Source organism: Epinephelus lanceolatus, chromosome 6, assembly GCF_041903045.1.
Source record: "Epinephelus lanceolatus isolate andai-2023 chromosome 6, ASM4190304v1, whole genome shotgun sequence".
NCBI lineage: Eukaryota > Metazoa > Chordata > Actinopteri > Perciformes > Serranidae > Epinephelus > Epinephelus lanceolatus.
The window spans coordinates 9,744,968-9,758,903 of NC_135739.1; the positions used below are offsets into that span (position 1 = coordinate 9,744,968).

The 13,936-nt window shown below is 41.0% G+C and overlaps 1 protein-coding gene across 3 annotated transcripts in view; it reads right to left on the reverse strand.

The window, feature by feature from the left end:
• The window catches only part of LOC117253845 (pre-B-cell leukemia transcription factor 1-like), an 88,460-nt gene extending 75,590 nt beyond the window's left edge, over positions 1–12,870 (reverse strand). For all 3 annotated transcript variants that reach the window (XM_033621621.2, XM_033621620.2, XM_033621622.2), the window contains exons 1-2: positions 12,253–12,870; positions 11,376–11,449 (exon numbers count right to left, since the gene is read on the reverse strand). In XM_033621621.2, coding sequence (XP_033477512.1) covers positions 11,376–11,449; positions 12,253–12,440 — 262 coding nt within the window. In that variant the 5' untranslated portion in view covers positions 12,441–12,870. The remainder of the gene's footprint in view (positions 1–11,375; positions 11,450–12,252) is intronic.
• Positions 12,871–13,936: the final 1,066 nt, after the last annotated feature.

Below are 13,936 nucleotides of genomic sequence, written 5' to 3' on the forward strand. Positions count from 1 at the left end.
CATTTTAGCATTAACAGTATTTTGTATTTTCTTGTTTAGATGAAGCAGTGACCTCCTACCAAGGTAGTAATGGGCCCATCTCACCCCCTCCTCAACCATCCTGACTCAAACACTGTTCACATCCCAACCTCTCCAGCTCTGAGCTCCATGTTTAGTGAAACATCATTATAGCTCTCCCTCTGTCAGGCTACAGAATCCTTCCCTTTGTCTGCATGATTAACTGCTGGTTCCTCATTACAGAGGTGAGGACTGAACTTCCATTTCAAGCCTTTGTGACTCCCACCTTTACTTCAGTCCACTAGTCATAAAAATGTCACGGCAGCTACAGAGCGCACAGGCCACACCGAGATCTAACAGGAATCACACGCTCAGGGCCAAATCCAACAGGGCAGAGTGGTGGGCCAGTGGTTACAGTTTGGAGGTCGCTTAGGCGTCTCTGCATGTGACTTTCCACATGCTCACCCTTTCCAGCCTCCTGACATCAGCCTGAAAGTGACTTCAACCAAGTGCACATCCTCCGTTAGCTCTCCTGGTGTAATGTTGCACCGCGGAGAGAAAATGACAGACCATTTATAAAACAGGAAGAGGAGCTAACTACAGTAAGCATAAGCTATTTCTGGCGGAGGATGTCTGCAAATAACAAAGAGCTGTCAAACTCTAACAGGTCCACAGTGAAATAAAATCACTTAAAAAATAAATAAAAGGCGTCGTCAAAGCAGAGAAACTCCAAGTTTTGAGATCCCACCTGCTGTGACCCCTGCTGATGCTGCAGACGATCACACTGCACGCTTTAAGTTCCCCACTATGTTGCTGGTGTCGGCGCTGGGAAGGCGTCCAAAACCACAATACATTTGTGCTATGGAACATTTGTTTCCTTTCAGGGGGGGTGCCGGGCCCCAACATGCGCCTACATTTTTCTGTCCTGCCACATTGCATGACAGTTTATTTTGGGAAGCGCAGGTTGGCACCTGAGACACAAAGCTGACAAAGCACTCGGTGTCACTTCAATGAGGCCAGTTGGTGCCATGACAATGCCTCTGGCCATGCAATGCTACAAGATGGACAACACTGCGCTGAATATCTTGGCAAAGTAGGAAAAGAGGCATCAGCTGTTTGCACAATTTCATCTTCCGAGATAAATAAAGCAACATGCAATCTCTAAATGTGAGCCCGCTGCAGGAGGGGATCCACCTCAGATTACTGGACGTTAATAAAATCTGAGCTGCTGTGATGGACCGTTCGCCAGTTCAGGGTGTTTCCCTGGCACCCGCCCAATGCATGCTGGGAATAGATCCAGTACATCAAGCTCCCGTAATAAGAACAAGTGGGTAAGACAATAGCTGCATGAATGGAAATCAGAAAGTAAAACTAAATTGTGATCAGCACATTTCTTGCTGTCAGAAAATCCAATCATGCTTTTACAGAAAAAATTCAAAATATAAATTCAAACTTTATTCATTGATGTAGAATTGACTTAATTTGCGATGCGTTCGCTGCATCACTTCAGCGACAGCTAACGTTACTGTAAGGATGTTACATTTTCTAAAGTCAGCAAACAGCCTCACTTTTATCCACAATTTTTCCTCCATGGTGTTAAATGCGAAATCCTCACGGCACTTTGGTTTCGTCTTATAATGATCCGTTTAGCATGGCGTGCTAGTCTCCTCCATTTTTGCGTTTTACAAACACCCCCGCTGGAGTACAGAGCACCACCTGTCGCATTCATACACTGAATTTTGAATATTGGACAAATTGTTATTATTATTATTTTAGAATTATTTTTGGGGGGGCATTTTCCCTTTATTGATAATACAGCTTAGAGGGGAGGGATGACGTGCAGAATTGAACCCGTGATGCTGCAAAGGCCTCCATCTGTATGGGGCACACACTCAGGTGAGCTAGAGGTTGCCCCATAGGTCAAACTATTATCAGAAGTTTAAACTTAATACTTTTTAAGATCATTTTTAAGCAAATTTAAGACAGATTTTTGGACAAATAATCTTTTTCATATATTAACAATGCAGCTAAACACAAAGGTATATATGTACTCCAGTGCAGGGGGAGGTTTAAGAGTGAGCTAGGATAATCTACATTTTGCCAACAGGTAAGTGCAAGTATAAAGTAAAAGCACAGTATTAGGTTTAAAGCTGGGCTATTCAATTTGCAGCCCACAGGCTACATCTAGCCCAGAAGCAACCTCCGAATGGCTCAGCATCCATAAATCTAATATATCGGTATGATAAAATATGTCACACATACAGTGTCTGGAAGTAGCTTACAAGTGCGCCATCTCATTTCCTTCTCATCTCTGTGGAGTTACGCGTGCGTCGTTCCGATTGAGTAGAATGTACGGATTTTGTAATGTGCCTGGGTCAGATAAGTGACCAAAAATATATATATATTTTTTTTAATTTCAAAAAACCAAAAGTTTTAAAAAAGTTTTAAACTGACTGCTGAAAAAGTTTGATCCATCTACATTTCCTGTTTTTAAAATCCTGAGCCCGAGTTTAAAGATTTGTAACATCAGAAATGTGGAGTTTCACACAGTAGAGCTTCACTCATATTGACAGAAACATATTAAACGATGGATACATGAAATTAGATCAGATGCTCATGGCAATTAAGACTTAACAAACTCCAATTTAAGACTTTTTAATGACTTTTAAGACCTATTATAGTTACATTTATGGCATTTTATGACTTTGAAGGTCCTGCAGTCGCCCTGTTACAGACGGAATATTTGATTTTTTTTTCACATTTGGACAGTGGTTAAAATCTGGAATAGGATTCACAGTCCTATCAGATCAATATCATATCACACTAATTAATCAGTGCTATTTATACGCAGCATGACACCATATTTCTGTATTTAATGAATTGTTTGTATGTCAGCAGCACAAAATTGTAAATTAGGACACAAACTTCTGTGTTATATCAAAGTTATTGTAACAATAAGAAGAATAAATACACTGATAGTGAACATAATCATTAATGGTTGTTGTGCCTCAGTCATGCCGTTGTTCTTCAGCTATAAGAATAGAGTAAACTGAATATTTACATTGAGGATGTAGACACTGTTAAATGTTCGAGATGTTTCTTAATAATCGTCCCTCTGAGTGTGTTTTCATCGCAGCTGGTGGAATGACAAAGAGATGAGTAGCAGCAGTAGAACTGCGGGCTGCATTAGCTCGACCAATTATGAGCCTTCGCGGGATGCTTAATGTGGCTCTGTGAGGATGGATGCCGCTGCTGCTGCTGCTGAGAGAGGAGTCAGCAGATCTGTGGATGCCACTCACAGAAATCAAAAGGATATTTATGATGCACAGCACTGACTGCAACACTGCACTTTTAGGGTGAAACACAGAGTTCTTTAGAAAACACTCGTGATAAGTTTGCCTTACAGCGTGACCTTGGAGTTCAGTTTCCCGGTCGTGGGTATTTTAAAATGCTACTTTCCAGAAAATGAAGTGTTGTATAAACACACCACCTGACACACACTCAGTTAATGCATATCCTGTTTCTCATAATGCAGTGGCAACTGAGTGCAGATAAGATTACTGGCTGAAATGACTGTTTCAAAAACACACACGAACAAAAGCCTGCGCGTACACACTTGTATAGACATACCCACACACACACACACACACACACACACACATACTTGTACTGTAAAGTGACAGAGCAACTGCTTTGCTGTGTTAAATATCAGATGCAAATGAAAAGAGAAAATCTATCATGACTCTAATGTGGCCTGATAGGAGGGGGCGCACTCTCCTCTGAGGAGCCGAGCGGTGTGAGGAGGGTGATGTATGGAGGAGCTGGATGAGAGGTGAAAAGCGTAGCGAGACGGACGAAGGGAGGGGTGGATTGCTGGGAGGGAAGAGGGGGGGGTAACGCAGTCCTGCCAGACTCCTGAGAGCCCAGGGCAAAAGTGGAATAAATGTTGATTAGTGTTGATTTTGTCCAACGAGCACCCGGCAACTGACAGTGGGACTAAGCTGCAGCGAAAGGGAACCATTAATCTTGGTCTGGTTTAAGTAGTGTATATTAATTTGTGTCATTTCCACTACGTGGAGAGAGGCCTCTCTCTCCCTCTCTCTTCTCTTTCTCCCTCCCTCCAGTGTTTGAAAGCTGTGGCAGCCGAGCCTCTTTCATAGTGAACATACAGTGGAAGCCTGGAGGTGGCGTCTGCAAGTAGCAGCGGGGGAAAGTGGAGGAAATGAGATTCCAAACACTACATTATGGAAAATGAACTCCTGGGGGGTTGGTATGGCAACCACATCCAAATGTGCCATTGCATGTTCAATTTAACGTGCATAACAAATTTGCAGACTTGATTAAATTCGTAACATATTAAGAAGGCCTATGTATAAAAAAAGGCAGACCGAACCTGCAGGGACCGAGATTGCAAAGAGAGCCTCGAACAAGGTAAATGGCAGAACAGTGATATTTAAGCAATGCGTTGAGCACAGGAGTCGACATTCAGGTAAAAGATTGAGGCCCGCGCTCTTTTACGAGTCTACTTGGATCTTGCCTTCATTCTGTAATCTCCACACTGGCAGGGCTGCTCCGAGCTAAATGTAATTTTTCTAAACTGCATTCCAGTGGCCTTCAGCCAAGAGGGAAAAAATCATTCATCAGTTCAGGAAATTCTGAAAATATACCAGTTAAAAATATAAAAACAATACAGTGCTGGAGGACGAGGGGAGGCTGTCACGGCACGGGGGAAAAAAAAAATAGATCACTTTCCTCATACATGTGATGTCAGTGTTAATTAACAAATGGCAGCACAGTAAGATTCCTATAATTAAGCTCCTTAATATGATTAACATGTATCAATTAGGCGACTGACAATTTGCATAATGTACAATGTAACCACATTGTTCTATACTGTAATGGCATTAACACACCATTTACAATGCTGTCACTCACTGATGATTCTGTGATTAGGATTCTGCATCAAATACAGTATAAAGTCACTACATGCCTTACGCTGCTTAATCAAAACACATTTCTCCTCAGTTGTCTACGTCCTCGGAGCAGAATTAGACTCCAGGTCTTCCTCTCTATCTCTCTCTCTCTCTCAGTGGATGATTAAGCAGAGAGATCGGGGAAACAGCTGTGGCGGCGAGCTTGGCGTTCCTCGCCCCCCCCCCCCCCCCCCGAATGCTGCTGTATCAGCATCGAGGAGGAAGGATGAGAGGGGAGACAAAAGCTGCACGTATCAGAGTCGTCGGGCGGGCGAGGGGAGGCACAGCCCCGTGACACGACGCTCGCTATCAGAGCAGACATCTACATCGCCTCGTAATACAGACAAGCTAACATGCACTTTTACTACCTGCTGGTTTACACTTACAGTCAGTCAGCCAAGAAAAGCTAAAAACACACACTCCTTTACAGAGGGATTTCTGATAGTCACATAGGGCTGAACAATATATTATTATTATTATTATTATTATTATTATTATTACTGAGACTGAATATCAGCTTAGATTTTGGATAGTGTTTTCTTTTCCTGCTGCATTTACAGTAAAGTGACGTAATTTTCTGAGCTTAGCCTTTAGCCACTTGCTCATTATTTCCACATTACTGATGATTTTTTATCAAAAATCTCCCTGTGTAAATATTTTGTAAAAGCACCAAAAGTGAACCCTAAAATATCATCGTAATATCGATACCGAGCTATTTGTTAAAAATATCGCCATATTTGATTTTCGCCATATTGCCCAGCCTCGCCGAACCTCAAGGGTGCATCTCGAAATAAATTCAAAATAAATTCCTTCTGTCACCACATTACAAAATAATGACATATTAATGAATATAATAGTTCATCGCTGCCCTTTTTATGTTTGTTTACAATATTAATTAAGTTGTTGATCATATTTCGGATTGTTTATCAGTAGCTTCGTCTATAAGATGTGAATATCACTCGCAAATTTTCCAGAACTCAAAGTGCTGCCTTCAAATGTCTTGTTTTGAATAAAGCTGCAACAATAAACCAATTATTGACTAGCTAATGGACAGGAAAATTATATTACTATTATTTTGACAGATATCAGGAGTGCAATGAGGCGCAGTTTAAGCGGGAAAGGAAATTTTTGCATTTCATTTTCACTTAACAAAAATAATAATGATGATTTTTTTGCTGGGGTCTGCATCAAACAAGCATGTTTACTTACATCTGGTATATAATTTGTAGGCTGGGGCATCTCTGTGGCACCACAATGCTTCAGTTATAATGGTATGATGTGACATGTTTTACCTTTATCAAAGAATTCCAGCTCCTGCAGTCTGGATATTGCACATATTGGGATTTCAAGTTGCAGCCCTGGTTTTGTCTGGCAAACAGCCCAAAAGCCACAAATATTCAGTTTATAATGATATAAAACAAAGAAAATAAGAAAAGCCTTAAATTAAAGAGAGTTAAACAAGACAAAGTTTGCGTCATTAATGACTTCAAAGAATAATTAAGTATTAAAACTGTTAATTACGGAGCCCATATAGTCAGAATAAAGTTATTATTTTATCATCTTATGGGACTTTATGGGCTCCGTTATAAACTAATGAATTAATGCAATAATTGTTTGAGCAGAACACCACATCACACTACTTCTGGAATCGTACCTGCTCCCCATGAAGGCTGCTGGGAGTGTTTACACAGTGACATGCAGGGCTGAGCTGTGTTCAGCCTCTGTAATACAAATAGGCAGATGCCAAGCATCTGAATGGACTGACAAGTCAATGTAGTGTAGGCTTCCATGCACCTTCCATAATCAGACCTCTGGCTCATTTCATCCTGTCAAACACTACCCGGCTGCCCTCTGTAAAACACCCTATTTTCACCCTTCAAAAAATAACATTACATCACTCGGCTAGTCATTTTTATAAATGGAGGATCCCCTAGGCTTGAAACCTTACACTACACAAACACGGGCCACAAGAAAGCCAGCCTTTTGTTGAGGTTGAGAGGAAAAAAATTAAACAGGGAGTCGGAGCAGCACATTTACTGAGCAGCTCAGTCAAGGAGTGGTTTTGTTTGACACTGCCAGAGATTTATGATGTTGGTGAAGTGTTTACAGAGGTCAAGGCGGCTCATTTTCCAAATCAGTTTGTCAAGCATTTGCTTATCTAAAGAGGCTTTTCATCAATCATAAGAACTGATGGTGAAGAGAAAAAAGTCCACCTTTCCAAATATCAGTATTCTTACACAAATAGATTACATAGAGGGAAAACTTGGATTAAGTCATGTCGAATAATTTCATATCTCAGCCTCTTAACTTATATTCAGATAGTGGATAAGATTTCACAGGCTAAAAGCAGCGGAGTCAAACTGTTGGATATATTTTGGGAAGGTTTCTGTGAGAACCTCTCCAGACGAAACCTGCTGTTCTCACCTTTGGACACATCGACTGCAGTAATTAATATGCTTTATATATTTTATGCTTAGTCTCCTCTTAGGAATGTACTACACACACACACACACACACACACAATCATGCAGTGTCTGAAAAACATTACTCCTTTGAACTAAAAAAGACAACCCAAATATGCCTGGAATGAAACCGGCTGAAGACGAAGCCGATGTCTGTCAAAAAAAAAAAAAAAAAAAGAGGCACTGGTTTAAATAAAGTGTTCCTTCCTTGTCCTTTCCTCTCGGGTGTTGCTGCACCATTGTGCTTGTTTATACTGCACAATATTTCTGTTGGCCATCCCTCACATCAGCCCAGTAAAAATACACAGAGTAGGTCAGAAGTTCAGGCCCTAGATCAACACTGGCATTGTGTCCTGCAGGTGCTGTCAGCCGCTCCGGGGACAGCCAGCGACGGAAAATATACACAAGCAAACAGCAGCTCTGTGGATACACACTGTCTCTGCGCTCACATGGTGCACAGGACAAAGAAGTTACAGCGGCTCCACTGCAGCTTTGGGGAGAAGCTAAAGCTGTTGGACTCGGCCGGTCGACTTGTAAGCTGAAATATTTTAAAGGCGAGAAAGTTCGGCTGCTGGCGCACATGGAGGAGACAGAAAGGTGTTTCAGGTTTGTTGTCTAGGATCATCTTCATTACTGTAACACTGACATAAACACAAACGTTTCACTGTCTGTCAAAACCTCAACGTAGAGAGAGAACATGAAAGCCAAATGATTTCTTTCACTAATGCATTGCCAACTTCAAAACTACACACGTACGAAACATACATACGAAAAGTAAAATATCCACATCTATTATTTTATTTCTACAAATCAAGAAAACTTAAACAGCCAACAATAACAACTCAAAGAGGTCACAAACATTTTTTAATCATGAATTAATGTTTAAATTTCAAAGGACACCAGAAGTTGTTTCAGGATTGTTTCCTGAAATAAACAAAAACAAAGCGGCATCATTGAGTCTTTCGCTTTCAGCTTCCTGTCAAAGCCTCAGTGTAGAAAGAAAACCTAAAAGCCACTTTTCTTCCTAATATGGTCCCCACTAAAAAAACTACAAATACCACCATACTGCCAACTTCCCAACGTTAGAAAAGTAAAATATCTACTGACCGCCACAACTTTAATTTAATTTCTACAAATCAGGAAAACTTAAACAACTTAAATGGAAGTGAGAATTGCAGGATGACGAGAAATTAAGTGGTCATGAACATTTTTTAATCCTCAATAAATGTTTAAATTAAATGTCAAAAGGAGACCTAAGTGGTTTCAGGGTGTTTCCATAATGACATCAGCTTTCTTTGACCAAAATACTAACTTCTGTCAAAGCCTTGTTTATAGTGTGAAATACAGAGAAAGAAAACCAGAATGCCAAGTGACTACAAAACTTTAAAACTATGGATAGCAGAGAGAAGAAAGAACTTCCCGACGTTAGAAAAGTAAAATATCCACCGACTGTCTCAACTTTAATTTCTATAAATCAACTGAATTTCAAACTTACATACAATAACAAATTAAAAAGGTCACAAACATTTTTTAACCCTTAATAAATATTTAAATTCAATTTCAAAGGAGACTAGAAGTTGTTTAAGGTTTGTTTCCTCGGTAATGTCAGTTTCATTACCAAAAGTAGCATCATTGACTCTTTCAGTTTAAGCCGTCCATTAAAGCCTCAACTTAGAAAGAAAACTTGAAGACCGTATTCCAACTTCAAAACTACAGGCATCATGATCCTACCAGATTCCCAATGTTAGGAACATTAGTTTTGTTTGAATGTCAGAACTTCAGCCGAATGACTTACAGAGAAAAGTATTTGCCAAAGTGTTATTCAAACCATCCATGTATGTTTGAATTAATTTTATTACAATCAGATAAGCCAAAAGTTATTTATAAACTAGGTGCTTCCTTTATTTAAGTAACATTTATTGTACTTTAGTCACGCCGTGTGCCATCGTCACATCTGCAATTGAATTTCTGTAAATCAAGAAAACTTAAACTAAGGTGAAAATAAATATCACACATATTTTTTAATAAATGTTTAAATTCAATATCAAATGGAGACCACACCACTAGAGGGAGCAACGAGCTGCGATTTCGAACTGGCACATTTAAAATAATACTGTCAGAATTTCGACAGTTTCGCCAGCGGAAGTGAACGTAAAATATATTAATATTATTATAGTATTCATTATAAATTTTCCAATGTTTTATATATTTGATGAATGGATCTAATGAAGCTAGAGTTTAATATAACATTTATATCGTGACTTTTTTTTCCCGATGTGTGCGTAAAATAATGCTTTTTTCTCAGACTTTTTAGATACGTTTTAACACTCTGTGAGTTAGCTACACTAAAACTGACAGCAGTGCTGACGTGTTGAGACTGACAGAGGTGAAGCAGAGTTTGAAGCACTCTTACTGTAAGTCATGATTTTTAAAGCGTGGCAACACCACAACAGCAAAAACTAAGCATTAACTTGTTCAAAATGGAAGTTTTGTGTATTGTAAATTTATTGTAAGGAAAATAAATAAATAAAAACAATCCTAAAATTATACCAGAATTAGAGAAAGAGTTTGAACTGCAGTAAAATGTTTCTTAGTAAACTCAGAACAAAGCTAACGTCTCCACAAACAAGACAAGCAGCAGATCTCCTGTGTGGAGCTCTGTGAGCTGCACCTTGTATTTATAGGTTGCCAGCTGAAAGGGAAAAGAATGGGTGTGCAGGCAGGAAGAGGTCCAAGTTACTTTGTACTCTCAGCAGAGCCGAACTTTGGATGAACTCCGAGAAGCGCCAGGGAGTAAAACACTATGCATAACTGTGTCACTCCCCCTCCAAAAAACCTACCAAGACAACAAAAAAGAGGAGCGAGCCAGCAGGCTTCAAAAGGCCCCCTGCTCTCTCCTGAGGCAGTGGCCGATTCAAGATAAACTGCCGGGCTTTGGGGGGAAGGCAGCGAGGTGAACTTCAATGAAAAACCTCAATGAAAACATCCATGAAAGCACCAGGCGACGATGGCATCACGCACGAGAGACAATCTAAACAGCGCCAGTCGACGCCGCCACAGAGGTCAAGTATGAGCAAGTGCAACTTTGGAGACAATGAAAACAATATCTTCTTCATCCTCCATCCATTCCATTTGATTTCATGCACTAATGAGTGTGACACACACAGGAAGCGCTGCCTCTCGTAGTAAACCCGCATGCTGTGGCAACTCAATATCTCACCAGTGTAAGTTTTGAGGAGTCCTATAGCACATCAGTGTAAAGACAGGAAAATAAAAGATGCACTATCAGTCTGAAGTGCACCGAATTCTATCTGTGCCAATTTCAAAAATGTCATGAGGAGAATGATTTGGAAACATGACTTACGCCTCCTACGTTACGTTATTTCTCTCCTAGCAATTATTCAGCTGACATGCTCTCTCACAACTGCTTTAATAGAGAGACACAATACAGAATAGAAAGAGACGTATTCACCAGACTTGACAGTTAACTCACAAGGGGAGACATCAACGTGCTTGTGACAATTTTGCTCAATACTCTCTATTATTCCACAATAGCATCAAAAAAACCCTCATTCATATTTTGACACGATAATTGATAAGGACTGCTCGAGGTAATTGTCCACAGTTCCTATTGTGAAATACTTAGAACGCGCAGACTTTACAGCTACAGGAGGAAACACATGTCTTACATGTCAGTGAAATTTATATGGTGAATTGTGTTGTGACTGAATATCCACCATCAGGCTCTCCTGTGTGAATCGGTGCCTGAATAGCAAATTACCCTTTGATGATAAAATAGCCCACACAGAGCTGGTGCCTGCTCCATTAGGGAGAAATACTGTGTGTACAGTATGTATTCATTTAACCTGGTTAAGGAGGCTTACAGTGTTTCTCGTAGACAACAACAGTGCCGTGTCTCCTATTAGAATTAATGTGAACGTACCTGTTTTTTCTTTGATTTCACACAAGACATTGAAAAGCGCTGGCTTCATTCTGTGACAGTTCAGAGCGTGTTTCCTGCAACAGAAAAGTGGCTTCATAATCAAACCACATAAACATATATTCAACCTCCAGATTCCCAAAATAACAAGGCTGTTTACTGTCATTTCTATTTTTATCTTTTACATAAATGCTACAGTACAATAAATGATTTCCAAACAAATAATAACACATGTGCTCCAGCTGTGTCCATAACTGCTGGAACATTTTGTTTAGCTTCATCTGTTGTCTTGTTGTATAAAATTATTAAATGTGTGCATGAATTGAATTTTCTGAGCAACTTTTTGAATAAAACAAAACATGTGAGATGCTTCACTTTTGTCAGCTTTGGTGATTTTAAAGTGGATTATGTATCAGGAATAATAAAGTTGCATTTTGCTGTTCACACTTTTCCCTCAGAAATGACATATTTGGGAAATCAAATGTCAGCTTTATATATTTATTAATTTATTCTCCAGTCTCGTGAATGCATCTTGACTGTGCTGAGGTGTAAAGTGCTTTAAAAATACTCTCCGTGGGCGACACGTTGGCATGTCACAGTCATAAACACCACATTCATACACTTTTATTTTCTCTCTCTGGAGCGAGTTATTTCAATGTGGAGCAAACTAGTGATCTGCAGGCATGCCATGGGTGTTTCTGTTTGTGCACAAGGCTGTGCAAAACATTTACGCCTCACTGTGTTACAAATTTATATTTTTTAATGTCTATATTTTTATTTTTATTTTTATTTCCCCCCTTTCTTTTCAAAAACCTAGTTTGCCGCCGCCTCCTCCTCCTCCTGACAGCGGAAGGAGAAGAAGATCGGAGCATATCTTTACCTGGCTTGGGCTTCGTCCAGACTTTGATCCGTGATGGTCATAATTTGCTGTAAAATGTCTCCAATGTCCTGTTTTCTTCCGTCGCCGTCCGTTCCTCCGGTGCCTTCCTGCATATGCTGCGGCAGGCCGGGGTGCCCTGCCATGCCTACCCCCGTGTGAGAGTGCATCAACCTCGTCTGCTCGTCCATCTCTTCTTCTTCTCTCTATCTAATTCTCTGTGGCGCTCTCGCTGCTGAAATCCTGCAAAAATACATAAAAGAAAAAAAAAGGAGGAGGGGAAAAAAATCCCGGTGGTGTTTTTTAATATTTGCGCCGCGCACCCGGTTGTTCCTCGCAGGGGCTGTGTGGGGGTTTTTTCTGGCGGGGGTATCGGAGGGGAAAGCGGAGATACGAGCCCTCCTGCTCTCTGGCTGTGTCTCTCTCAGCTGGTCGGAGCTGAATGTGAAATCTGATCTGAACTGCTGTTGCCTTCACTGGAGCAGGGTGTGCGTAAAAAGAGATAGGCTGCTGATTTCTACTACTAACATGAACTAGGACACGTTTTCTTGTTATGTGGCGCAGTGATCCAAACACCCCCCTCTCTCTCTCCCTGCCAAATTACTACCCCCCTAAAAAAGTGGCTGTGAGAAATAAGAAGTGTGGATTTATTTCACTCACTCCATCCCCCTTTGCTTTTGTCATATACAGTGCAGGCTGGGCAGGCAGCAGCATAGCAAAGAGCATGAGAGTCAGACTCCGCCTACGCGACATGATTGGGAATATAAGACCATTTAGCCCCACCTTGAGGTGCCTCTCATGAAACGTCGATCATTGGGCTGTAAAGGTGGGATGCAGAGGAGAAGCTGGGAGATGTGGCTGCTGCCTTCCAAAGCAGGGGAGACAGTGCAGAGTGGCAACAGGGTGATGAATAGAGCCTGAACTCCAAATAAATAACAGAGGCTGACACAGAAGGTCTGCTTTAGTCTCCCCTTCTGACCTCAGCAAGAGCACCCACGGGCTCCACAGGAGAACATTTCATTTCCACACTGTGCCAAGATATAAGATACACTAATCAAAACTGCCGGCCAGCCCTTTCATCTGTTATAATTATTAGAAAGATAATGTGATTGAAGATTTACGGCTGGAAAAATCCATCCACTGATGAGACACCTTATGTAAAGCACCTCTGCGATATTAATATTTCATTTCACGATGTTGCAAACAGAATCCAACATGCTTGTTTTCTTGCAGGAGGCAGTGGAACATCGACTTTGTTCATTCATTTTCAGGTATGTTGCAGGGCTCCGCTTGGCTGACTTTGGCAGGGTCCTCCTAATGTAAGGCGGTGACCCATGTTGCGCAGCCAAGCAGCAAGGCGAGTGTGTCTGGCCAGGCTGAAAAGTGCCCTTCAGGCCGAGTGCTGCCTCACTGCCACTGCTCCCCTCCGCCACTGAGAGCCATTCAGAGGGAAGAGAGGAGGAGGAGGTGGAGGAGGGGCAAAATAAAAAGAAGCTCCAATGTGGAACCAAAGTATGAACAGTGCTGTGCAAATCACCGGCCTGGATGTATACATGTGTGACACACATACAGTATTAAGGATTGTATGTGGATGCTTGAGAGAGCCAGTGTTTTATTGGGAGCATTTTGAATATATTGATGACTGCTACCTGCATTTTGCCGGCAGTTTCCACAAGTGCACCTAAAT